The sequence below is a fragment of the Phycodurus eques genome, chromosome 6 (genome assembly GCF_024500275.1).
Source record: "Phycodurus eques isolate BA_2022a chromosome 6, UOR_Pequ_1.1, whole genome shotgun sequence".
Taxonomy (NCBI): Eukaryota; Metazoa; Chordata; class Actinopteri; order Syngnathiformes; family Syngnathidae; genus Phycodurus; species Phycodurus eques.
In genome coordinates, this window is record NC_084530.1 from 28142694 (window position 1) to 28170301 (window position 27608).

The 27608-nt window shown below is 41.5% G+C and overlaps 2 protein-coding genes across 4 annotated transcripts in view; both read right to left on the reverse strand.

The window, feature by feature from the left end:
- Positions 1-201: 201 nt before the first annotated feature.
- znf207b (zinc finger protein 207, b) lies at positions 202-7676 on the reverse strand. Of its 3 annotated transcripts, XM_061679684.1 has the most exons (12): positions 7492-7676; positions 6853-6979; positions 6647-6785; positions 6378-6557; positions 6200-6272; positions 6050-6111; positions 4755-4894; positions 4458-4538; positions 2559-2810; positions 2038-2194; positions 755-938; positions 202-579 (listed from the first exon to the last, which is right to left on the reverse strand). In XM_061679684.1, the coding sequence occupies exons 1-11, from the start codon at positions 7530-7532 to the stop codon at positions 787-789; spliced, it is 1404 nt and encodes a 467-aa protein (XP_061535668.1). In that variant the 5' UTR covers positions 7533-7676; the 3' UTR covers positions 202-579; positions 755-786. The 3 variants fall into 3 exon arrangements, with proteins under 3 accessions (XP_061535668.1, XP_061535667.1, XP_061535669.1); XM_061679683.1 differs by having other exon boundaries at positions 202-938; XM_061679685.1 differs by lacking the exon at positions 4458-4538 and having other exon boundaries at positions 202-938; positions 7492-7674.
- Positions 7677-9021: 1345 nt separating this feature from the next.
- Positions 9022-27608, reverse strand: part of rhbdl3 (rhomboid, veinlet-like 3 (Drosophila)) — a 45362-nt gene continuing 26775 nt past the window's right edge. Inside the window, exons 4-10 of the mRNA XM_061680385.1 lie at positions 26868-27026; positions 21878-22102; positions 19525-19673; positions 16610-16722; positions 13070-13170; positions 12794-12854; positions 9022-12062 (exon numbers count right to left, since the gene is read on the reverse strand). Coding sequence (XP_061536369.1) covers positions 11791-12062; positions 12794-12854; positions 13070-13170; positions 16610-16722; positions 19525-19673; positions 21878-22102; positions 26868-27026 — 1080 coding nt within the window. The 3' untranslated portion in view covers positions 9022-11790. The remainder of the gene's footprint in view (positions 12063-12793; positions 12855-13069; positions 13171-16609; positions 16723-19524; positions 19674-21877; positions 22103-26867; positions 27027-27608) is intronic.

Genomic DNA, 27608 nt, shown 5'->3' on the forward strand with positions numbered 1-27608 from the left:
GTATGGACCACAAGTTGACCATCTTGGTTAAAGGCCAATAGCCTTTGGTTAATGGCAATATTCAGTCTTTTGGACTACGATGTCATTCTGATGGATGACACCAAAATGGAACGATGGCCAACTTTGTGTTGCGTGTAAAAATACAAAACTTGGTACAAACCTTCGTGACTCACCTTCACGTACGTCACAACAAACCAGCACTGCAGTTTTAAGGTGGATTTTATTACAACAGCTTGATAAAACATTTACAAAGGATGCACACAGGTAACCTTTTATGCGGAAACTATTAAAACAAACCTGAAATAAGAAGTCTAGACTCATGAGGCACAGATAAGTAACACTACAAAGTTGGAATCATCACCGAGACCCTCACCAACCAAGGTTGGGGACGCAAGTCCAACAGCACCTAAGCATGCTGTGAGGGGCTCCAGTGAGCTACAAAATAAACTAAATTCAATAAAATGGTTTACAGGATAAACTTGCCTTTGTAAGGGGTTGGTACGCTCATGTAAGTCCAGCAGCTTCAACAGAAATATGAATGACTTTAACACACTTCACCTCTAAGAACCTGAGTGAAACCTACGAGGGGAAAGAATTTTATCTTCACATATGTGATCAAAGAAAAGAAGCAGTCTGGAACTTGTGTAGTTACATTAAATGTCCATGTGTTGCCAACAACAATTAAGTCTTCGCCACCACGGGCCTAACTGCTCTTAGGTCTGAAAATGTACAAGGATGAGAGAAAGGTATTAACCTCAAACCTAATGTGGTGGTTGCTTTGCCGCTTCAGTAGCGCCCAGCAGGAGACATGACGGGCGGCCTCATGCCCATGGGAGGGCCTCCCTGGTACGGGGGCACCAGAGGAGGACCCTGCCCGAACGGAGGCATCCCCCCAGGCATGTAGCTTGGCATGCCCTGTGGGGGGGCACCGTACTGACCTAGAGAGAACACATGGAATGGGAGCGGATCAGTGTTGACGCTCGACAAGACAGAAGCTTCATTCTCATTCAACTTCACAGAAAATAACTACAGGGAAACATCGACAATGAAATGGTACTTTTCTGGAAAAGCATGCCTCATAAGGGCACAAAAACTTATTTAAAAACGAATTTAACGCTGATTTAAGTAAATCTCCCAAGACTTCAGAATCTGTCACCAGATATGCCAAAGCAGACTGGCTAGTTCAGGAATGGGCAAACGTTTGTGCTCAAGAGGCAACACTGACTTTTTAAAAAAAAAGTTCAATAATTGATGCAAATTTGTATTTAAGATTCTTTTTATAATGAATCAACCAATGATTTAGTTTAAAGAATTTAATGTACATGTAAAATTGTTTTACCAATATTTTAAAGAATGAATAAAACAAATAATTGCATACGTTTTAACTAACCAATTTTAGGGGATAAAAGGGCTAACTATATGCAACAAATATAACAGGACTCTTGATAATGTAAATGCAGGGCGGGGCCCCTGTGGCTCATTCTTTGCCCACACCTAAACTATTTGCTACCCACCTTCAACTGCTAACAGTAACTTGTTTTGTGTTTTTTTTTTATTTTATTTTATTTTTTTTAAACATTACATGTGACTGCAGTTTTTTTTTTTTTTTTTTTTGTTACAACGAAGTTGCGTTCCTTTGTCGTGACCCACATTTCTACTCAAGTCAAAATGTGCCATAGTCTATCGCTAACCTACACTCACGCAGTAATTTGGGTCATAACAGAAAATATTTGTAAGGAAAACACTTCAAATATATAATAAGTTTAATATAATATAAAACAAGTAAAAAAAAAGGTCCATACGGAAGTAACAGAGTGTTGCTTCTCGTGTTGTGTGACCACATACAACACACCACCGCAATCTAGTTTGCGTACCAAGTGTCACTAAATGTCATATGTCATTACCGTTGTAACTGAGGACTACTGTAATTGACTATTTTAAACTTTTATTCTAAATCCATCGGATATCGGTGGTCCCGCAACATATGGTGCTGAACCTCGCCGTTCCAGTGTGTGTTAAAAGCAGTTGACTTCTAACCATGCATGGGATGCCTCATGCCAGGCTGCTGCGGTGGCAGACCTTGCTGCGGGGCCATCATGCCGCCTACAGCCGCCACCGGGGGAGCAGCCGGATGGGCCTGAGCCGTCCTGGCTAGCAGACGCTGGTAACGGGGCAACTGGGCCCTCAGTTCCTCCTGCGGGCAGGGACGAGACAGAGCAGATATTTAGACGTAAAGAAACACTGCCATGGCCCTTTACAGCACACAACAATGAACGTTCACAAATGCACACAACTGAGGCTATTCAAGCTTGGATTCCTCTTACAACATGCGCACAAGAGAAACTCTCAGCGATAACACGACTAACTAGGAGTTCACAATTTTGTCTAGATATGATTATGTGAATAAACACCATCATTAGCATGCATTAATAGTAAAAATATGTCACAAACTTTCCTTCCTTCCGTCCTTCCTTCCTTAACTAAGTAAATATACTATTATATGTATCAGTCAATTACTTACTGTGGAAAGGGCAAAAAAGAGAGTTCAAGCAACTTACCAGCGAGATATCCTCATCAGGGTGGATCAACTTACTAGTTGCACTCGTGGCAGAGAGGGTGGCAGGTTTAGTGGGCACTGGGGCCAGGGCTTTGGCCACAGTGCTGCTAGAGGGGTTAGAGGAGGAAGTGGAAGCGGAGGAGGAGACAGAGGGTTGGGTATATGCAGGGAATGTTGCTTTGGGCTGCTCGGAGGAGGCCGAGGTGGCGCTGTGGGGGTTTGCTGCTGCGGTTCCTGAAGCGCTTTGCTGGGCCTGCGTGGACACAACAAGTCAATGACCAGTGGAACGCGTAACAGGAAACCGCTACACATTTGACTGTGGACACACAAAGCCGACCCAACTTTACAATTGGAATTGCAGTACAGTGAACCCCGCAAAACCGCAGATTGTTAAGCAATTGTTTTTCATGGGTTTTTACAGTACGCAGGAAAGTCTAAATTTCAAGTTGCTCACATTCAGTGTAGTGTCACGCTGTGTCGCAAAATGCCGGGAACAACTGAGGTCTACTGGATGGAGAGGCAAGAAGGTAGAGAAGGTTCACCATTAAGCTGGACTGATATTTGCTGTTCCCACAGAGCAAAGAGAATATATGCCTCTGAATGTTGTTGGATGCCGTTTGTATGTGTTGCTGCTCTGTGTCTGTCAAAGGAGTAGTAGTTTGAAAATGTATAATTACTGTAACATTATGTTAACTTGTGTTAAGTCCAACATCATTTCACATTATATGTCAGCATTAAAGGTCCCATATTTTGGGGATTTAGCCCTCCATAGAGTGACTCAGTATAAAAACGTCAATTTCATTGTAACATCTTGGTTTTTTCATACGAGCGTCCAGAAACGGCCCCTCTGAGAGCCACTTCTGTTTAACCCAGTCTGACTGTCCACATTTGGCTAAGACCACTTCCTTTCCTCTGATTGGCTGTTGTGCAGAAGACCCACTTGTAAGAGCACGCTTGTTTGTTAGGTTGACAGCGCCGGAATGGTAGGCGGATAGCTTCACTAGTGACGAAGGTAAGATTGAGAAAGGTTTGATCGTCGAACTCTGGTAGTTTTCCAACTTCAACTGACAAACGGCTTGAAGCAAGCACGGTGTGCCTCTTATTTGGATAAGTCTCTTTTGTCTCCTCAAAGTGATATTACGAGTCTCCCATTTCTTGACTGTGAAAAAGTGAGGAAAATCTCAAAGTCACACTTTTAAAAGTGTTTTCATCATATTAAGTGCGTCTTAATTAATTTAAATGCGTCTTAAGCATGTGGGAAAGGAAAATCAATACAAGTTGGCTGAAAAGCAAAACCACCAATCTGAAAACTGGTATGATGCAGATAGCAGGTGCGCTTCAAAATTTTCCCACTGAATTTGATTAGGTGACTTTTCTGTTTGTAGACAGACGAAATATGAGCATCCTTCCCTGTTTTCATCATCCAGAGTGAAATCTGCCGACAGGAGGTTTTGCGTTTCGGCCATCGATAATGTCTCTCTATATCACAGATTTGTACCCATCACTTTCCCCTGCAATTAAGATGGTTCACTGTACTTATATGTAACCTTACCTCGTACTGAATTTTTATTCCAATTTGGTTTTCAATCCCAATACAGCAATGAATATATCCATACATTTAGTATTCATACAAAGAGAATTCATGCATGTCTAAAGAGGGCCACATGATGCAGACTGTCACAGTGTATCATTGTTAGTCTTAAAAAAGCTCATGCATCGGTACCAAGACCACAGCCAGGTGTTGTCTGAGCTTATTCTGTGACCAACCTTAGCCACCGCGCTACTTTTGCTGCAAAGGCGTGAGGCAAACACCGTTATCAATCGGCTTATGACGTTACGGGGGGGGCGGGGGGGGGGACATGCATCTAGATGCCAGCCACAGTCTGATCTGTGAGCGTACTTGTGGTGTGTTAGGAAAGGGCAGCTGAGAGGAGGCAGACTGATGGTCTGCAGGTGGTGAGGAAACAGCTGCTGTGCCCATCTGCAGCATGGTAAAAAGGAGATGACAGCATTGGCATATCACAAGAGTTTAAACATTAATAGTGTGGGGGAGTGGTGGGGGCAAACGAGCTGACTAAATGTGGAAAATTGGATGTTGGAAAAAGTATGCGAGCAATAACTCAAAAAACCTCCACATGACAATCAAATAAAGAATATTTCAAGTAAGAGATATGTGGATGTGTTGAAGGGTTCTGACCTGTGCTGCACTGGGGAAAAGAGGCTTGGTGACAGCGGGCTGGGCCGCCGGCACCGTTGGTCGACTGGGTATGACTCCTGCTGCGGGGGCGGGGGTCATGTGGGGCATCCCTGGCCTCGGAGCCATGTGCGGAGGCATTCCTGAGAGCACAGCAGATAGACCCAAGATGAAAAATTGGGCTTATCCCTCAGCAACATAGAGTAACACAATAGGAAACTTACAAGTGCAAGGGGCCCTCGATTTACACAGCCCCGTCACACGTTTTGACAGCGTGCGATTAACTAGTTTGCGCAGTGGCAAAAAAAGTAATCTTGCAAAAGAAGCCATGCTCAGTTAGCGCTGTCCTGACTGTTTTTCCTTTGATTGTTTTGCATGTATCCAACTATTTCCTGTTAGTAAGAATTTACTTCAGCTTTATCGTAGGTTACTGAGAGAACACTGCGAGTTCTGACTTGCAAACAAATTCAGGTTATGTCACCGCCGTACGAAAGAAACATTGTCGTAATTCCAACCAGTAAAAAATACAGTGTACCACAAGAGACCATCGTGTGTGCAGCTGGACATTATCCAATTTCACCAAGGTAGTCTGAAAATGATTTACCTGTTACAAATGAATTTTTGTTCCTCTCTCTATGCCAGCAATTGGGGATGGGCACATACCAGCTATCGGGCTGATACCAGCGTAATTTCGAGGTATCGGGTAATCGTGAAGACTGCCAATACTTAATACAAGAACTTCTGAGAAGTCCGTCCACCTCGCCATTAGTTGGCGCTACGCTGCGGCAGTTTAACACACCCTGTGTGCATCAGAAAGAAAGGGTTTTGCTCACAATTATCTGTCATTGTGTTAACTGAGATTTTATGTATCAAAAGTACTACTGATGTTGTCACTCTGTATTGGTCAGTACTCAAGAGTCAATACTCATACTGGCACTGGTCTGGGGGGAAAAAAATTAAATACTATCGAACGTCGCTATCCCAGAACAATTAAATGTTCTTCCACTAGAAGGCAGAAGTTCCAAATAGCCTTTGTCACCACCTGCTGACATTCGTACAACAGAATTATAACTTTGGGCTCAATTAGACGGGCCTAGATTTCACACCAAGTACATTAGTGAGTACATTAAGATGAAAGTTAACAAAATGGCATTGTTTTTGCAACATTTGTTTGATAGTGTGCCATGAGATTTTTTCTGAAGTATGCGCTTTGCCTCCATGAAGATGATAAAACAGAAGAGGCCACTATTTGCAGAAATAAAGCAAGTTAAAGAACACTTCACCACAAGGCAACTAACCTGGCGGCATACCAGGCATGCCTGGCATCATGGGAGGCATCATCCCACCCATTGGCATCATCCTGCAAAAGACATTCAGTTGAGTAAATTTCCCACTGCGAAAAGGACAGAACGTGTGATTCGACGCAAAATTCAAAATTGCGATCGTACCCTGGAGGCATTCCGTGCATGGGAGGCATGCCGTGCATCATGGGAGGAACACCTGGCATCATTGGAGGCATTCCTGCAACAATGATGGTAAAGAGCATTCACAAAAGTGACTGGAATGTTAGATGGAAGGCACAGGCTGCTCATATTGTTTTATTACTTTTAAGTTGATGTGTCTGACCTTGATATCCACCAGGAGGCATCCCCGGTCCACCAGCCACAGGGGGGATCCCTGGCTGAGCCATGGGCGCAGCATAACCCGCCTGAGGCGGCACTCCGGCCACCTGCTGCACAGACGGTCCAGGCTCGTCATCGTCGTCGTCATCGTCATCCGAGTCATCCGGGTTTTTCTTCTTGCCATCTGAAGGAATACGACGTGTGTGGTTTAAGCTTTGATTTTCCAACCAGTTTAGAATGCCATCTTAAATGTTCACCAAAAGGAGAACAAACCTTGCGATTTCTGTTCTAATGTCCGTCTCCTTTCTTGCATGTCTTTATCAGGAATCCCTTCCATCCCGTAGATCTCTAGCTCAATGTCCGTTCTACCAGGAATTGCATTTGGCACACTGTCAATAGTCTCTTTGTGTACCTGTAATGGAAGCAAAGTGAGCTTACAATGTACAGTACAACAAGATTAGTAGAACTGGCCAACCCACCTGCATGCAGTGAATGGCCAGGCCCGGGCCAGTGTATAACTTCTTGTGGCAAATGTGGCATTTAAAATGCTTCGCCTTTTGATGTTGAATGAGGATCTTTTCATCGTCAAAATCTCGATTGCAGTACCTTAGATGAGAGAGTCAAGGAAGGCTCTCGAATTACGCAACTCATGCAATCCAAAGCACACAGTTATTGAATGAGGAAGTCATTTCTAACTTTTTAATGGTTTGTTTGAATGTTTTTTTGGGGGGGGCAGTCTAATTAAGACTTTAATAATAGTAACTTTGAATCAATACGCTCTTTAACGCGAAGTCAATGAGCTGGCAGTTAATGTCGTCTAACATGCAGTCGACAAGGCTAACAACCTATTCGCTAACATCGGTTTGTGAGACGAAACAACGGAAACGGAGCTGAACTACGCTAATTAGCTTGCTTGTGACTATTACTATACTATAAAATTAATAAACACTGGCAGACAAACCAACTGGGCCGCACACAATAACGTTATATAAGCACTGCTTCGCCTACGTATCGATTAAGCGTCCGAGCTAGCTTGAGGCCCGTCCGCCTTTTGTCAAGCTAGGTCGGAACCGCTTCGCCTTCTAAATCGCCATTTGGGTCTCCGTTCAAAAGGATACCAGCACCAAGGCTTCATCTGCTTCTTCTTCTTTCTCCCCATAATTGAAACGAGTACTGAAAAGCAAGTTGTTAGTTTGTGGAATTCTTATTATCTCTTTGACAACAGCATGCTGTAATTCAACCACAACGCCGAAAATGGCGCCTGGGCGCAGGAAATACAAGCAGGCTGTGTCGCTCCACGCAAGTGACGTCACACACATACATACACACGTATACACTTGTACACGCGTATATACACTATATATATATATATATATATATATATATATATATATATATATATATATATATGTGTGTGTGTGTGTGTGTGTATATATATATATATATATATATACACACACACACACGCGTTAACTACTGTACCAAAAGTATGTTTATTTTAAATTATAAAATACACGCTTTGTATTATTGTTAGTGTAGTTTAATAATATTTCTACTATTCCGTCTGTACACGATTTTTGTTTCCGATGCCAGTATGGGCGTGTCTAAAAACCCGGAGCAGAGCAGAGCCTCGCGAGATTACATGTAGTTTGTCGAGTGGCCGCCTGATGGCGACAACGTTACAGAGGTGCTTTCATTCGGGACTTGAACTATTTAGGAACAATGTACTCTATCATACTGCACAACAAACACTACAGTTAGAGCAAACATTATTCCAATCAATACTGCGTTTATTCCAGGTACAGTCTTTACTGTATTTCCTTTTATTATTTTTCTAATTGCTTCGACTGCATTTTGCACGATGGTATTAATTTAATTTGCAGAGTACTGTCGTGTTTGCCTTTTCTCTTTTTTCGTATCACACCAAGGTGTGGAATTCCACTTTCGTTTGTGCACTAGAATGACATTAAAGGCTATTATATTCTATGTGAGTAAGTACTAGTCCAACGGCAATTTATTAATAGTTCAAAAAGTCAATAGGGGCCGAGCAAAGGGGCACACTAAATTGTCCATAGGTGCGAATGTGAGTAGGTAGGGTTGTTTGTCTATATGTACCCTGAGATTGGCTGGCAACCACTTTGGGGTGGAGTCTTTTGTATTTATGTATACAACAGTTTAATGTACTCCAGTATGTACAACCCCAATTCCAATGAAGTTGGGACGTTGTGTTAAACATAAATAAGAACAGAATACAATGATTTGCAAATCATGTTCAACCTATCTTTAATTGAATACACTACAAAGACAAGATATTTCATGTTCAAAATGATGAACTTTATTGTTTTTAGCAAATAATCATTAACTTAGAATTTTATGGCTGCAACACATTCCAAAAAAAACTGGGACAGGTGGCAAAAAAGACTGAGAAAGTTGAGGAATGCTCATCAAACATCTACTTGGAACATCCCACAGGTGAACATGCTCATTGGGAACAGGTGGGTGCCATGATTGGGTAGAAAAGGAGCTTCCCTGAATTGCTCAGTCATTTACAAGCAAAGATGAGGCGAGGTTCACCTCTTTGTGAACAAGTGCGTGAGAAAATAGTCCAATAGTTTAAGGACAATGTTTCTCAACATACAATTGGAAGGAATTTAGGGATATCATCATCTACGGTCCATAATATCATCAAAAGGTTCAGAGAATCTGGAGAAATCGCTGCATGTAAGCGGCAAAGCCGAAAACCAACATTGGATGTCCGTGACCTTCGATCACTCAGGTGGCACTGCATCAAAAACTGACATCAATGTGTAAAGGATATCACCACATGGGCTCAGGAACACTTCAGGAAACCAATGTCAGTAAATACAGTTCAGTGCTACGTCCATAAGTGCAACTTGAAACTATGCAAAGCAAAAACCATTCATCAACAACACCTAGAAACATCGCCGGCTTCTCTGGGACCGAGCTCATCTAAGATGGACTGATGCAAAGTGGAAAAGTGTTCTATGGTCAGACGAGTCCACATTTCAAATTTTTGGGGAAATTGTGGACATCGTGTCCTCCGGGCTAAAGAGGAAAAGAACCATCCGGACTGTTATGGACGCAAAGTTCAAAAGTCAGCATCTGTAATGGTATGGGGCTGTGTTAGTGCCAATGGCATGGGTAACTTACACATCTGTAAAGGCACCATTAATGCTTTAAGGTACATACCGGTTTTGGAGAAACATATGCTGCCATCCAAGCAACGTCTTTTCATGGACGCCCCTGCTTATTTCAGCAAGACAATGCCAAACCACATTCCGCACGTGTTACAACAGCGTGGCTTCGTAGTAAAAGAGTGCGGGTACTAGACACTAGATTGTGTGGCGCATTATGAAGCGCAAAATACGACACCGGAGACCCTGGACTGTTGAACAGCTGAAGCTGTACGTCGAGCGAGAATGGGAAAGAATTCCACCTACAAAGCTTCAACAATTAGTCTCCTCAGTTCCCAAATGTTTATTGAATGTTGTTAAAAGAAAAGGTGATGTAACACAGTGGTAAACATGACCCTGTCCCAGCTTTTTTGGAACCTGTTGCAGCCATAAAATTCTAAGTTAATGATTATTTACTAAAAACAATAAAGTTGCAGTTTGAACATTAAATATCTTGTCATTGTAGTGTATTAAATTAAATATAGGTTCAATATGATTTGCAAATCATTGTATTCTGTTTTTATTTGTATTCTGTTTTTATTTGTTTAACACAACGTCCCAACTTCATTGGAATTGGGTTTGTACATATCAAATCTACAAAATATCCACAATGGTAAAATATTAGTATTATATTAGTTATATCACAGCCCTGACAATACATAGGCAGACTATTTTTAACTCACTTTTAAATGGGATGCATACAAGATTTATACACAATGCAGACAGACCACACAATGCACACAACATACCAATACCTCAGAGTAAAAACAGCAAACACATTAATCTGTTTAAATACACAATAATCAGGTGTGTGCAAAGCAGTTACCAGAGTAACGAGGTTACAAGTACAGTACAGTTGACAGCTCAAGTCAATTACACAACTGTATTATGCTTTGACAGGGACAGACAGAGTAGTGATTTCTTTTCGAACTTTTTCATCGTGACATACTTAAGTGTGAACCGACACTAGTTTCGACAGTCAAGTCACACGTGTGCTCTTCTGTTTGTTTGGTTGTAACAATACAGATAGTAGGTCACCATCAATATTAAAACATCTTTGCTGACTTTCACAATCTCTAAACACAACAGTTTGGCATCATGTCTGAAAACTTACAATTCTGAATGGCACTTGTGCTTGTGTATTGAGCTGTATACACACATTTTGGTGCAGTTGCTACACACAAAGTCAAAGACACATGTAAGCGGTTCAGATAATATTGAGTACAAAGAAGCCTGAAGATAAAATGGAACTGTTATCTCCTATGAACTTGAAATTTACCATAATGTTGCATCTTACAGTAGCATAATGCTTATCGCTGATGTGCAATGAAAAACTCCTCCAAATTAGTATTCTTTTTTTTTTCTTTTTAGACAAAAATAAATGCATAAATAAAGCATGTTTTATTGGACACTGACATAATAGACCATAACATTTAAACTGAACCTTCAAGCGCACAATGACGACAAAAGGAAGAGTTGCGCAGACATACTTTCAGAGTTTCATGAGTAGGCACCATTGGGTTGAGTGTAGCAAGGAGCAGAGACTATGTCGACAAATGGAGATTTAAAAAATAATAAAAATTACAAATTCTAGGGTCAAAAATAAAAACAAATTAAGAACAAAGTATTATGACCTTATCCAATGCGCTGTCCTCGTACAGAATGGCACCAGAGGAAAAAGGCGTGTAGATGCCAGCTTTTACTGGATGTAAAGGAAGGTTTGAAGATGTGGGTGAAATGTCTAGATGTCTCTTTGTCACGTGAACAAATCTTCAAGCTTATACACGTCTGCTGAATCGCTGCCTGTTACGCCTCTGATACTACCTCAGAAGGCGGAATATTGCAGGATTGACTTCTGTTTTTTCCACTTTTGCCGACGGTTTGTCTCGGGGAAGTTCTACGATCCGTGAAATTCTAGTTGCACTGAACATTATATTATATTATAGAATTGGTACGACAAATAGTGTCGGACTTCCTTCAGGCTTCACATTTTTTAGACTGCTATGTAGGGGACGATGAGGATTAGGTGTGGTCACATGATTTTACATGCAGAGGTATTGTAAGGCTTCTAGAAATGCAGCAAGTGAATGAAAATGCAGAAAAGGGACATTTGCGTTGCAGCATCCTCGCACTGGCCGTAGGATGAAGATCAGGTCAACCACTGCGACTGATCCCGCATTCAAGGGGAGTCGTCCGCTTGACCGACAGAAGGACGAACGGGTGTCACGGTGGCGGGGGCAACCGCACGTCGAGCAAGCTGTAGGCGAAGATGTTCCAGAAGACGGCGCAGAGCACAAACAAGGTGTAGACGCAGAAAAAGATCCAAAAGAGGGACTGCTCCTGGAGCCGCTGCTCGTAGTTCTGCAGGACCACCACACCCAGCGTGAGCCCCACCATCACCCCGCCCAGGTGCGCTACGAAGCTGGGGTTGGGGCAAGGAGGAAAGGCTGGCGGGTAGAAGCGGAGCCACACCGCCCGGCCAAATTCCACACTCACTGCGTGCGTGTGTGTGTGTGTGTGTGTGTGTGTGCGCAAAAGACACAGAAAAACATGCTTTTGTTAATCAAACATTGGTTCAAATATCATTGTATACATATTCATATCTAAAAGTTACTAGAGCAAGATCAAGGCATAACTAAATTGATTTGAAAAATATATTCACTGAGATCACTGTCAGAGAGGCACTTTTCATTTTTACTTTCAAAATTAGCTCTATTTGCTAGATGCCAGAATAAAGACTATGATTTTTTTTTCTATGCAATTTGTCATGACTTTATTCAAAGGCAGAAGTTTACATACAGTAAGATTACTATGGTTTCAAACAATTTGAGAAAACTCAAATGATGATGTCATTTCTTGAGAAACTTCTGATAGGTTGTCAACCTATTGACAACATTTGAGTTAGAGAAACGTCTGTGGAAGTATTTGAACTAGGCACACCTGAAACACAACGCTCCTTTGTGTAAGATCATGGGAAAGTCAAAAAAATATCAGGAAGTCTGGTTCATCCTTGGGTGCAATTTCCAGATGCCCGAAGGTGCCACGTTCATATCGTGACTGTACAACAGGTAATTACAGTCACCATGTGATTCCCGAGGGGAAGAAGTTGGCATTTATTTGTGGTGAGGCACTTATTTGTTTAATTAGAGGACACACCCAGTGATTAATTGAGGCAGACCGTCTAATTAACTATTTGTGGAAATGTTAGGTCAATAATCAGACTTACTGCACACTAGAGCCATGGCCATCCGGAATAATTTAAACTGACACTTCATGCCAGACCAGTTCTATAAAAAAAGAGAAAAGAAAGACAGGACAGACTAAGACATTACCATCATGCTACAAAAACATACAGTCTTTTCATATCACAAAACATCATGGAATGTATGGCATGTGCAGATAGAGCCGCACCTGCTGATGGGCCCCCAAAAGAAGCTGCTTTGATGATGAAGCGCAGTGAACGATTTGATAATTATTATCTACACACGCGGACACACATTACCATGACTACATTGGCCAGGTGTGCAGACACCAGGGCGTACACCCCTCCAGATGAGCCCACCACGGGAGCCGTCATGTCGGTCACGGACACCGCCAGAGAGCCTGCAGAGAACAGACGCATCATATGTGAGACAACTTCATCTGGTTATTTTTATACAGAAAAATGGGACTTGCGGTAAATTATAATACAAGTGGCATAGTCTTTAGAGTCTGTGGATACGCCACTGAGCACCTTAAAAACACAAAGCAATCGACACAATATCACTGCCTGTCACAGCTGTTGTAAAAGAAAATGTAAAGGGCTGTCCATTTTGTAATAATGAAAAAATAAATATTGAGGAGCTTAGCGAGCTAAGCTATATGAAGCTAATTGAATTAGTGTTGGACTAGATGAGCGATCCAGACTTCATTCTTGACCCTGGAAGCCGCAGTCTCTCTATATTGCACCATACACACAAGACACTTCATTACACCGCTCAGTAATAATAATGCTCAGTTTTGATTGACATCCGTCAGCGAGGTATTACATAAACAAATATGTCAGTCAAATGATACCAAAACACTACAGCTAAATAAAACATACAAATGCATCTCAATCAATTAAAATATGGTGCAAAACTCTTTTATTTCAGTAATTTAATCTTACATTATATCAGTTCACTAAAGATAGATAGATAGATAGATAGATAGATAGATAGATAGATAGATAGATAGATAGATAGATAGATAGATAGATAGATAAAATCCCACATTCACCATCCCAAGAAATTTGAATACTGTTTTATACAAGAAACAACAGAATTTATTCTTAATATAGAAATTAGGTAGGAACGGTGTCATTGTGGAATCTGTATAATCTGAGTTTCATTGCTTGAATTAAATGACTAAAAATAAATGAACTCTTCTACATTATTGTAACTTATTGAGATGCACATGTATAAAAGATATACCAAACATTCATAATTTCAGGTTCCACACAATAGTATTTCGTTGGTTGAACACAAATATTGCATTCATGTTGGCAAAACAAAATATTCAGTGAAGATCACAACATACGATTGTCATCAAGAAAATATTACCGGTACTTCATGTTGTTATTATTTCTTCGTGCTCCTGAGTTGAAATTAAAACATGTCTCATCGGTGCCCTACAAACACTCAAAAGAGGACATTTCCTCATACATTCCCTCATCACTTCCCACGAGGCCTCTCCTGTTTTGTTTGTTTTTCAAAACACACATTATATATGAACAAATATTGTTTTCGCATGTGAATCTAACAAAATACAATTGCGCGCATGCAACGCAACCACACGAGAACTTTAAGTGTTGTATTATCAGTTGACTGCTACGTTTTTGTTTGTTTGTTGTTGTTTATTGTTTACAGCCCAGGATTTAGCTGTCAACATACAAGTTCATTGAGTCGCACAAAAGTGCATTAGTCAGAGGGTCATTGACCGGTCAACGACTCATGACTTGGCCTACGACCTCTGCCCTGACCCCCAGTGTACGCATGTGCCTGCAGCTGAGCTTCTGTCTGCTGACCATCCTTGTTCAGATCTTCTTATCACAGGCTTAAAAAAAAGACATTTTCAATAATGGGATTACATAGACATTAAAAAAAATTACAATTAATATAAAAAACAGGGGAAAACACGAGACCCGACTGTTATAGTAATGCGGAAAAACAAGGTTCATCGAAGACTCAAAATTGGAGTGTGAATTTGTCTACCATGCAACTGCGATAAATGCGACCCTAATGAAGACAAGTGGCATCAAAAATTGATGGATGGCTGATGACTGATGATGGATGATTGATGACTTTTTAAATAAACACTTGATTCATTATTTTCGTAATAATGCCCATGAACCAAGCTGTCCCATTATATTTTATAGCTGGATGACAAATTCAGCTGTCAGTGAGTAATGTAAAATGGAAATGACAGACTAGTAAACATCACAAAAATGTGACGACACATTTACCCTGATGTTTATTTGATCATGTTGATGTCTGAGAGGAAATATATAACTTGCAGGCAGACAGAGCAAACCAAAAACATTACGGTCAATACAAGCAGCCATCCCCTGGTCTCCACTGGGGGTCGATATCTAATTAAAACAGCTGACTTGTGTGTGCATGATTTATGTTGCGTTTCCTCATTTCACTCTGGCCTTAATTCTGTACAGGCCACTTCAGCTGGTATCCACAGGGGGTTTGTCACTGACCCCCGCGCTAACACACCACACACACACACACACACACACAAGCAACCACAGTGGGATATATTCAGAGACGGAGACAATTTGCATGAATATTTATCAAAGTCCTGAATGCAGCATTTCATATTCAGCAATTTGGTGCACTTCCCCTACTTCAGTAAGACACACACACACACACATATACAGACGACAATAGCCTGTGGTTGTTGAAGGATAATGAAGCAGGAAGGATGTGGGGACAATAGCTTCATTAAAACTTGAAATTCCATTTTTGGTTTGCTATGATTGAGTGAATTATTTGTGTGTGGTTGACATAGCTCTGCTTGCTATGATTCTTGTTGCAGTGCCATACTGTACATGTCGAGGGGGGCTTTCGAAAGGGCACTGCCCTACCCCCAAAAGACACGGAGCCATCTGTCCAGAAGACAAGTACGCACACGCACGGTTGGAAAATGATAGGCAGCTGAAAATCAAACAGACGGGGCGAGCAATTCGACTTGAAAGTTGAGACCATGGGCTCTATTTTCCTAGATGGCGCAGCACAAAAACTGCCGCATCCTGATTTTCAAGCAAGCGCAAGACTCGCTGCTCGTGTTTGCCAATTTAGCAGACCGGTTTGCGCCAAACTGGGCCTTCCGGCGCAACGAGGGTGTGTCCTTTGACACGCGCCCAGCGTAGTGACAATTTGGTGGCAGAAAGTCGGTCTAAACTTATGCCAGCTGAGACCATGTCTCAGTCCGGCGCAGTAGGTAGACCGCTGGTCTAACGCGATTTTGGTGACTTTGATCGGGGCACAGACAGACACAGCTATGGGGGGGCGGCATACAAATGATCGGGGGTGGGGATATATAGATGAGGTTCGCGGACATATTTAAGTCACCTGGAGTTATCATCAGCTCATTCAGTATTTAACAAGGGTACCCGCTCACACTGTCTGTTGCCAAACCGGCTTAGCGTCACGCACGGATGGCTGTGATTACGCATAATTCTCTTACACACAGAAGATGTCGCCATACGAGACTGTCATTGCGCCACATTTAAAGGGAATGAGAGGAGTCGCTTTGATTTTACGTGATTTTAAATCGGCTGTGTTCACTCCCACAGCGGCGCAGACCTCCCACTTTTAAATGGGCCACTTGCACCCGTCTGCAAAATTACCAACACCCGGTCGAACCCGCCAGAGGACAGCTTTACGCCGGTCCCAAAAACAGAGCCCCATGTGTTTTTCTCTCTGCATGTACAGTAAGTGTGTGCGATTAGAAAGAACATGTATGCACGTTGGACATTACTATAAACTCATTTAGTGCTTGTTGGCACGCCCACCTGCCAGCACGCCACACCCGTAGACCAGTCCGATCCTCACCACCCCGTGGACCATCTCCAGAGGGACGCCCACCAGCAGCTGCATGGCCATGTTCAGGCTCAGGTGTTCAATCCTTTCGCACACGCACACGCACAAACACACAAAATTATCAGGACATAAGGGTTTAGTCGCACTAACCTGTTACTCTGGGCTTTAGGAGCTTGACTAAATATTCACCTCCGGAAAATGCAAAAAATGTCCATCCTTCGTTTGCATGAGTCTAACAAATAGAAGCAAAGCGAAGGGTCTTAAGGCAGCTGTGAAGATTCAGAAGCGACGCGGAATTAACAACACAACATTACAAATAAGTCATGCTACACTAATGTAGCAGTTGTCTTGTTTAGAGTCCTACCGCTAGCTTATTATTGCTAGCGCTGCTATTTTGCTGAAGCGGAATATGCATTTTCTTTAAATTTGAGAATCGCTCTTGTGCACGTTCGTGAGCGGCATGGCTTTGGTCACAGACAGGCGGTGAAGTGACGCTGCATTTAAATCTTGCAAGCAGTTTTAACATTGCAAACCTCCCCTTTAAATACTAACGTTGGCCAGTGTGGCAATGTGGAGGTTATCCTAATTTATGATTTAATATTTTGCATTACTTATGCATATTGTTTACTTCGGTGTTGTCACTGCTTGGTGGAGTTAATTACGTGCAATTTGGGTGCCTGCAAATGTGGCTTGTCTCATGTGTTTCTGCCTCCCTTGAAACATTCATGTAAGTTGATATAATAATGATATAATATCGGAATTCTGCCCTTGGAACTGCAGTGTAAATCCAGCCAAGTATTTGCTTTTTCAGGCACCACAATGCCTGTTGTAGCACAAAGAACATTGTTTTTACACATTTTCACGCAAAACGTGGAAACACAAACCAAGGCAGGAGATAAATTAACACTTTTTCTGTGTTTCCTCGTCCTTCATAGCGGCAGTGTCCTTCCTTCCAAACCTCATTTAGCAGCAGACACGCACACAGCTGTGTCCAAAAACCAAAAGCGCAGCTGCCACAATAATCCAGCCTCTCTTCTTCTGTCACACTTGCTCGCTTTCGCAGTCTGAATTAAAGCTCCAGCTCTGTTTAAAGTTTGCTTAGGGATAAATGACAAACTCGCATGCGGAAGCAGCAGTAATTATGGCCGACATAAAAGCGCCGTGTTCTGGTTGCGTTGAGCACACAACAAAGAGCCGAAACAGGAATGAGTGCAAACTTTCCCAGCAAACAAGCACGCAAACAATTTCCACTAAGTGTGCCTATAATCTATTTAGTGCATGACAAACCAGCTGGGAGATGGTTCAATGATAAGGGTGGAGACAAAGGGGGGTTTTAATCATGTCGGGGGGGCTGTTGAAAACCACAAGAACACCTCCAGGCCAGATAACGGCATCTGACACTGAGGGATGGCCTCTAAGGCCAAACCGCTATGACTGGTATCACTGACTCATGCAACAGAGTTCATTTAATTTAGCTTACTTCGTTCAAACGTCACCGGATAGCTAACCTCGGTCTCGCAAGATTTTCTGACGATGGACTGATGTGGATGACATCGGGTTGGTATCTCGCCTGGACTTGTCCCCAAGTTTAATTCTTTCCTTGACCATGTTTTTAACTCAAAACACTCATATCTCAAATCATTTTTCCCCATTGAAATGAATGAAAATGCCATTAATCCGTTCCAGCCCCCCCCCCCCCCCCCTCCAAAAAAAGTAGTTTGTAGTTTTTTTTAATGAGGAAAATTAACACTCTATAGCATTATATTTTATAAAACATACACCTATAAAACATACACCTGGGGGCAGTACAAGGCTCTACTCTACATGGAGACTCAGTTCCTCTCTGGGCTGATCAGTACAGCAGTAATATTAGAAATTCTTCACAGAGGATTAAGAATATATGCCCATGATTATTGTTATATGATCTTTCTGTGTGTTTCAGTACCATTTGTGTTCAGATATCCTTTGCTTAAAGAGTAACAACACCACCACATAGATGCTAATTGTTAGCCTGTGTGGCTATGGAATTTCCCAGTGTATGTTAGCATTCCGGTAGCGGCGGCTATGCGGTTGTTTTAAGAACATAATGTGTAATTCTCTTTGTTTAATGTTTTCTTTTTCAGTAACCTTCAGCTGGCAGTGGCAACAAAGAGGAAAAGAACCATCCGGACTGTTATGGACGCAAAGTTCAAAAGCCAGCATCTGTGATGGTATGGGGCTGTGTTAGTGCCAAAGGGATGGGTAACTTACACATCTGTGAAGGCACCATTAATGCTGAAAGGTACATACAGGTTTTGGAGAAACATATGCTGCCATCCAAGCGACGTCTTTTTCATGGGCGCCCCTGCTTATTTCAGCAAGACAATGCCAAACCACATTCTGCACGTGTTACAACAGCGTGGCTTCATAGTAAAAGAGTGCGTGTACTAGACTGGCCTGCCTGCAGTCCAGACCTGTCTCCCATTGAAAATTATGAAGCGTAAAATACGACAACGGAGACCCCGGACTGTTGAACAGCTGAAGCTGTACATTGAGCAAGAATGAGAAAGAATTCCACCTACAAAGCTTCAACAATTAGTGTCCTCAGTTCCCAAATGTTTATTGAATGTTGTTAAAAGAAAAGGTGATGTAACACAATGGTAAACATGACCCTGTCCCAGCTTTTTTGGAACGTGTGGCAGCCATAAAATTCTAAGTTAATGAGTATTTACTAAAAACAATAAAGTTGATTAGTTTGAACATTAAATATATTGTCTTTGTAGTGTATTCATTTAAATATAGGTTGAACATGATTTGCAAATCATTGTATTCCGTTTTTATTTATGTTTTACACAACGTCCCAACTTCATTGGAATTAGGGTTGTAGTTCCCACGATGTGCAACTCACCCGGTGTGCATGAAAATGTAGGTGAGGTATCTCCAGGCCTGGGCCCGGAGCTGGGGGTGGTAAGGTAGCGGACTCTTAAGGAATGATGGGCTGGACACTTGCAGAACCAGCCGATCCAGATGACAGCCATAATAAAAGAAAACGAATACCTAGGGCAGTAAATACAGGCAGCAGCGGTTATTTGACAATGAATGATATGAGCCAAAATATTACCTGTAATTAAATAAATCTATCTCCTTATGCATCACGAAGACACAACTGAATACAAACATTGGTCACTTCTACTTCAAAGAAAGAAACCTTGACGAAGAAGCAAAGTGTCAAGGCATATGCCTCAACCGGTTGGCTTAAAAAAGGAGATAAATATAGTAGTATAGTCTAGGACCCAGAGTGGAACATTTTAAGATTCGGATAGTCAACCAAAATAAGGTTAAAAAAATACTCACCAATGATGCCTGTCAGACATGTAATGGGGAGTAACCGACAGTGAAAATCTCCTGTTTGTTGGAAAGCTGCTTCAGTCATTTGCATTTAGCTACATGCTATTTACATTACTATCTGGTTAGTAATTGATATTTATTAATTAATTGTATTGTTCAAATTACACTGTAGAGTTATACCCATTCCTATGTCGCAGCAAGTTCCATTTCTGGTTCTGTGGTTATCACATCGACCATCACGAGTGGAATCTACTGTGGTGGCATCATGCGAAAGCCAAAGAAAAAGCTAAACACATTGATAATCCTTTAAATGCTCACATAGCCAAAAATATTTTATCTTGATGTCTCGCATGAAATATTTTTTTTCCCCCACAAAATGGTGGTTGAGCTTTAAATTGTAGGGCTTAGTTCCACTTTGGAGGTTCCACCTGTACATAAAGAACCTGCTCAAACTCCAGTAGTTGACTGATGAGCCTGTCAATATTATCAAGCTGTGCAACCTTAATACTAACAGACAGCGACTTCTTACAGTGAAAAACCCCAGTGAAACCACCTCGTTGTCATGGCGATGCACCCGTGCAATCTAAGTCCCCTACTAATCAGACTGAGTACGGACGGATACTTGGCGACATTATGATTTCTAAGATCAGACTGCTTTTTTTTGTAAGTAGGCATGGTAACATGGCAGCTTCTAGCTTAATGTGTAGTAGTGATGAAAACAAATACATCAGCGCTTGTACATCATAATACATCATAGCTTGAGTTTCCAGGCTCTCTGGAGTGCAGTGTTTCCCAGCCTTTATTGAGCACATATTGTACATGAAATAAATCTCATGGCACACTACCAAACAAAAATGTCACAAAAAGTGTATATGCTAAAAAAGGATTTAAAAAAAGATTATCTCATCTTACTTTACTCACAAATTAACATCTGGGCCTGTTAAATCGAACACAAAGCTATTAATCAGTTGTATGAAAGGCAACAGGTGGATACACAGATTAACTGCCCCTTCTGCCATCTAGTGGGAGACCATTTTATTGTCCTGCCTGACACGATACGTAGCTGGCATGGAGAAATTAACAAGGATAATTTTTTTTTTAGTAAATAAAATTTTTTTGGACCAATCACATTCAGTACCATTGACGGCTTTAGAAGTCAAATATCCATGTTAACTGGGAAGGCTGGCAGTGAATGAATTGGCTAATTTCTCATGGCACTTTAACAATGTTTGGGAATCAGTGATCTTGTGTGTCAGCTGGAATCTAAACACTGGTACACCTCGAATGAGGAAATAGGTGAAATTTAAGCAGAAGAGGACGAAAACTCTAAAGGTGTTTGTTGTTGTTTAATACAACAATTAAGCAGTCACCATAGTAGTTAATGGATAGCAAAAAAAAACTAAATAACTGCATTTGGTGTAATCTTATTCACTTGTTCTTATTTCCTCATTTAAGTGGTATTCCTGTGCCAGCTAATATGGGAAAACAAAACACATCCTATCCTGTGTTTAGACATGTGAACAAACAAAGTTATGCATCCCTCTAATAGCACCACCATACTATAGTAACCCCCAATGTTTGTAAGATACATCTTACAGCACAGTGATTCTCAAAGTGTGGTACTAGTACCACAAGTGGTACGCAGGCTAACTCTGGCGGTAGGTGAAAGAACCACTCCTCAAGTACAGTTCAGCTGTTTCACAGTTGTGTCACATTATATGTTAGTGACTTGCAAAAATATTTTCATGAACACTTACCCTACTATGCAACTGTATTTTAATGTTGTCATGCTGGTGGTACTTGGAGCGCTCAGTATTTGTTTTTAGGTGGTACAGTACTTGGTGTAAAAGGTTTGAGAACGACTGTTCTAGCATTTCAGTCCGTCTCTCCTCATTTCTAACTCGATGTTTTACCTCAAGAATGGTGATGGTCAGAATCAGCCAGGGCGGGGGCCAGTAGTTGTAGCTGTCAAAGTACCACTTGCGATCCACTTCGCGCGGCAACGTCTCGTAAGCGACGTGTCGGACCAGGCGCTGAGAAAGACCCAGACCGACCTCATCCCGCAGACTGCTGCCTTTAAGGTGCCTGCCCCCCTGCAGGATTGCCCTCCGGAAACTATTAGAGCGCTTGTTGCTCATCTGGAGAAAAAAAACACATTAGGACAGAGTTGAAGTGTTTTAATGCACTCCCTGATCGTGTCGTGGTACGCTCGCCTGATTTTGGCACAGACGGCGTGGCTTCAATTCCCACTCAGTGACAGTGTGAATGTGAGTCTTCAATTAATCTACCATGCGTGTTTCTGGAATGTGGGAGGAAACCGGAGAACCCGAAGAAAACCCACGCAGGCACGGGGGAGAATATGCAAACTCCACACAGGAAGGCCGAGCCCAGATTTGTGCTAACCAGTCGCCCGCTGTGACGCCTCCAACTTACAACGTTACCCTTAAAAATAAATGGCTTACAGATGATTTGATTTTGGGAAAAAATGCACCCTGTGTGTTTTTAATAGGCAATGGAGAATCTCCCTAACAACCCAGGCTAAAGTTAGTTCCTCCCCGACATGCAAAGCTAATCTCTCAATCGAGAAGCTTCACTTCAACATAATTCCTTGAACCACTTAAGCAACCACAAAAGCAAATAAAGTATGTCTACTTCAAGTTTCTTGCCTAATGGGTTTGTCGTTTTTATTTTGGCAGAAAATCTGGACCAAAATTGCAAATTTTCTTCACTTTAACCAGTTTTCCAAGCATATATTTTTGAGCAAATCCCTTGATTTGGAGAATAGTTGTACACTAAAATGTTGGCTGACCACTATTTTTGGTTGGTTGGATCACGAGGTGGGGGTTGGAGGACCTTTTGTCTCATATTCATCTTTTGGTGTCAAAACCAAATGTTTTCCTTCTTGAGCAAAAATAAAATAATCAGACTCACTGTTCCAATACATTTGGAGGGGACTATACTCAGTCAACATTTGAGATCCAATCAATGTATGACTGAAGCCTGATAACACGGCAGTCTGAGCACAGGCCACACAGACTATAGAATGCCATTATCATCGCCTAGCAACCAACAAAAACCCTTCCCCTCACTGCTGTCTGCCTCCAAGGAGTTCAACTCCAAACAAAAACGGCCTTTTTAATGGGGTGGGCTACTGAGTCTTACGCAGTGGAGCCATGCCATTGCTTTCATAGATTCTCTGTAAAATTATTCATTTTTTGGGAAAAAAAAACTCAAAGTACCAATTAGTTACCAAAGATGGTATTTTCTCCTCGTGAGGATGTGCAGTGCTGCTGTCATCAATGTGCCTTGCAGCTGAACTTTTTATAACGGTGTCCATGACAACATAATAACTGCCTCCTCACTTCTCCCCTGCAGTCTGCCTCACCTTCCATGATCGCGATCTTATTTCTATTTCATGGCCCATAAGTCAATTCTGCTATTGTTTTGTGTGCCCCCAGAGAGTAGAAATTGTTTTTAAGGGCAGTGGAACATATCAAATAGAAACAGTAAAATAAGTTATTCTGTAACATTACATTAATTTTAGGGTTTATCAGGGGTCATAAATCAGTATACGGCCTACAAGAGCATATGAGTCTACTTTTTAAAAAATAAAACAACAGATGAAACTGCTATAAAAAGTCAAAAACATTAAATGCACAAATGCTAATAATATACAATGATAAAAATGTATAAATTATATATTTTCATAAATATAGTTTGGCTCTTTTGTGGCTCCAAATGGCCCCTTAGCATTTATTATTTAGAACAATTAGTAAACAATGTTAAAGGATACACTTATTGTCAAGTGGTACGAGTAAAAAATAAAAGCGTGACATTGGAAAGGTGTGCCGTTATGATAAATCTTGAATATAATACAGAAGGTATAGAATAAAAATACTAATAGTGAGGGGAAATTGGAGAAAAAAGTAGTAAAAAGTCAAGAAGCGTTTCGAGCACTATTTCATAAGACCTTTAGCGTCTCGGCAGGGATAAGTGTTTGGAGAAGTTTAGCAGAAGCCAATTATTTCCGCCTTTATGTGAGGAGAATAGAAGTGTGGGAAAATGATTAGGAGTTACCATGGCCACTTTGGGGCCGAACAACAGCGACAACGCAGGCAGGGAGATGCTCTCACACACACACCTGGCTTTCGATCCCGAAAAAAACATCGCATTGCACTTCATTAACACACACCGTAACTCTAAAGTCAAGTCTGGCAACTTGAATAAAATGCCAAAATGTGAGGACTGGCCACAATATCCCATGTGAAGTGACTGTAATTCCTCTCTTTATTGTATACGACACAAAAAAAGTGACGCTCTGCCCCATTTAGACACTGGTGAAAGAAGTCGGGGAAAAGGAAGAAGAGGAAAAGGTTAGAGGGGATAAATGCTTATTCAAGAAGCAAAAATCACATAAGAGGTGCGGAAAATGGTGGAGCAAGAAATAGAAGACAGATGGAAAATATGACAGTAGCAGAAGTGTGTTAAGCTTGATTGAAGGTTTGGTTTCCTTTGGCCTGGATCAGACTACAGGATTTTAGCCTCGATATTGGGCCGATTAGCGATCGCGGTCCGATATATTTTGTCGGGAACGACAAAACTTGTTGTCATGGGACATAATCCACGACCAACAGTTTTGGGCCTACGACGCCAAAATGAAAAGTTTCGCATGCTTGATTTTTGGGATATCTTCCGTGTCGTGTGACATATCAACGACAACTTTTCGATAGCTCACCTTGACGTCGACCAGTAGGATTGCGTATTGTGACCGACTCTGTGGCCGTTATCAACATTTATTCACTTGCACAAACCAATGTTTCCCGAAAATTTAGAGCATGATTCAGCGGAACGCCGGCATGTTTACATATAAACGTTAGTGCTAGCACTAGCTAGCGAGGCTACATAACGTGAAAGACCAAATTTGTCTTATAGTCTGATTCAGGCATAACAAAGAGACATTTCACTCCCATCTTCAACGCTGCCTGGCAAGTTGCCATTTTAACGCTGTTCTGTACAGAAAAAAAAAAAGCAGCGCCGACATGCAGGGATGAAGTTAACGCACCAATTTTTCTTAGTCATAGTTAGCATTCGAGATTGAACAGAAGGCGGGATGACACCCATGTTGTCGCTGTACGATAATTCCCAAGTCACACATTTGAGATTTTTAATTTATGGGGAAAATGGCACAATATGCAATACCGATAGATTTCAATTGGAGCAATTTTTAAGCATTTTTTAAATTACGTTATATTAAAGCACAGAGATAAGGTTCGAACTGCATAATGTCACAGTACCTTACAATAATAGTAAATATACTTTTTAAGGATGAAATCTGCCTCTCATTTTTTATGGACCCATAGTCCTACTGCGTATGTTTGTCATGATGGAGGTACTTTGAGAGCTAGGTATATTTTTAGGTGGTAGTTGGTGTAAAAAGTTTCCATCCTGGCCTTGCTTTGTGCACGGAGAACACAAAGGAGCCTTTTCCAAACTGTTCCCACAAAGCGGGGAGCCTTGAATTGTCAAAAATGTCTTGGGGCCCAGTCACCTAAATGAAAAGGTGCCTGTCTCAACACTTTTGTCTATTTAGCACAAAAAGAGCTGGCTCAATGGTGGCGCATAGTTCCAGATTTTAATGAGACAAAGAATTGAGTCCTGATTCAGTGAAAGATTTAAGCGAATCCATTCAATACTTTGCAAGGCGTCAGATTCTACTCTTTGGCCAGATGACTGTATTTTAACAACACACAGTATGGCCTTTATATTTTCATGGATCAGCGTTTTATGAATGATTTTGGCTGATAAGTCTTGGCTTACAGCGGGCACTTATTGTACAGTCCATCAGTGTTTGATTGCGCTTTCTTTGTATAACTATATTAATTTTGATAGCTTTTAACACCAGAGTGTCGTCCTATTAAAAATGCAATTTTGTCTGGAATATTTTGGGGTTTGGATGTAGTTCGATGTAATGGATGTTTTTAACCTATAGACCAGTGGTCCCCAACCACTGGGCCGCGGACCGGTACAACACATACGTTTTTAGTTTATCTACCAAATTACAGAAACCCAGTCTAACCTTCCTCCACGCATGCCATGTCTGACTTAAAGAGAGCCCTAAATCGCAAATGTTTCGGCTATTAAACAAAACAGTATAGGCCAAAAAGTCCAAGGAAAATCGGAACCAAATGACAAACAAAAACCCTGAGCTCGAACGACAACGGAGTGAGATGAGACAAAATGACTTCAGTGTTGCATTTTCTCCATAACTTTTGTGTTTCTTTTCTCAAAGTTTTCACATAGCTGACTTTTCTGGGAGGGAATCAATTCTCACTCAGTGCCACAGTCACGATCACCCAGTGACTGCCCAGGTTGTCTGCCTTTCTCCCAAAGTCAACTGAACAGCATAAGCAGTACAGAAAATGGATGGAGACGAGACTAAATAGTTTGGCCCTTTTGCAACAATTAACAATTTTAAAATAATTCAAAAGCTCAAATCCAACCTCTGTTTCCTATGGCGAAAGTCTGAAATAACTCAAGGTCAAACAGTTTCCTGGAGCGAATCATGTTTGACTAAAGTACTGGGATTGGGTACCCTGGAGATGGCTTGAAGTGGACTTTGGTCAAACATCAGTTGGCAGCAGTTTCAAGGTCAGTGAAAGTAGGGCAAGGTGTGAGGTAAGACGGAAAATGTATCATCTGTCAGAAGCTCATTTCCTATTACACCGTCTTTGGACCTCGAAGCTGAACTTGGAATACCAAAGGCTCAATGCCCCTATTGATTGAGATACTACGGCAAGGTATTCTTTTATTGGTTAGTTTAGGAGTTACATTCTTAACTACTAAATGACCGATGAACCACCGAGCATATCCAATTAAGAAATACAATAGGAAATACAGTCTTACCAGGTTGACAAAGTCCTGGTAGCAGATCTTTCCATCAGAGTTACCATCAGCGAGGGCCAATAGGACTTCGAGCTTGTGGGGGTCGAGCTCGGAGCCATGCGTCGCCAACAGGTCCCTGAAGCGCTCGGTGCTGATGAAGCCCGAACTGTCCGGGTCGTACTATAGATGATCACACATACGAAGACAAGGCAGATTGATTTAACAGGAGCTGATATGTAATATGTTTTCATGAAAGGTATGAATAGGGGACATTTACGCTTGGAATTGAATTATCATTAAGACATGCAGAATAACTAATAAGCTATTTCCAGATGAAACAAAAAAATAATAATACATTTGTTCTACACGCCATAGCTTCCATGTAAAAACTACGACTGTCACCACTGTCAGCAATTACAATCGCAACATGGTTAGGTTTTAGTTCAAGTGCAACAAATAAAGCAAAGAGAGAAAGAGTCAGCAGGACAATGGGCAGCAACACGGAGCTTGGCAAGCAGCCATGTTCTGCTCCCTGAAGACTAACTGAAATAATGAACTTCAATGCAACAGCTGACACACCGCCAATATTGCTTTGGGAGTGGTGTACACACACAAATACTCTTTGATTTTGGACCTGACAAATGTTAACGCTTTGGGTGAGGTCTATGCCTTTGGAGGGCTACTCTTCTTTCAAATGCTTTGTCTTTGGTTGATTGCTTTTATCTGGTAAATATGGTCATAGATGAATGCGTTTGGGAACGA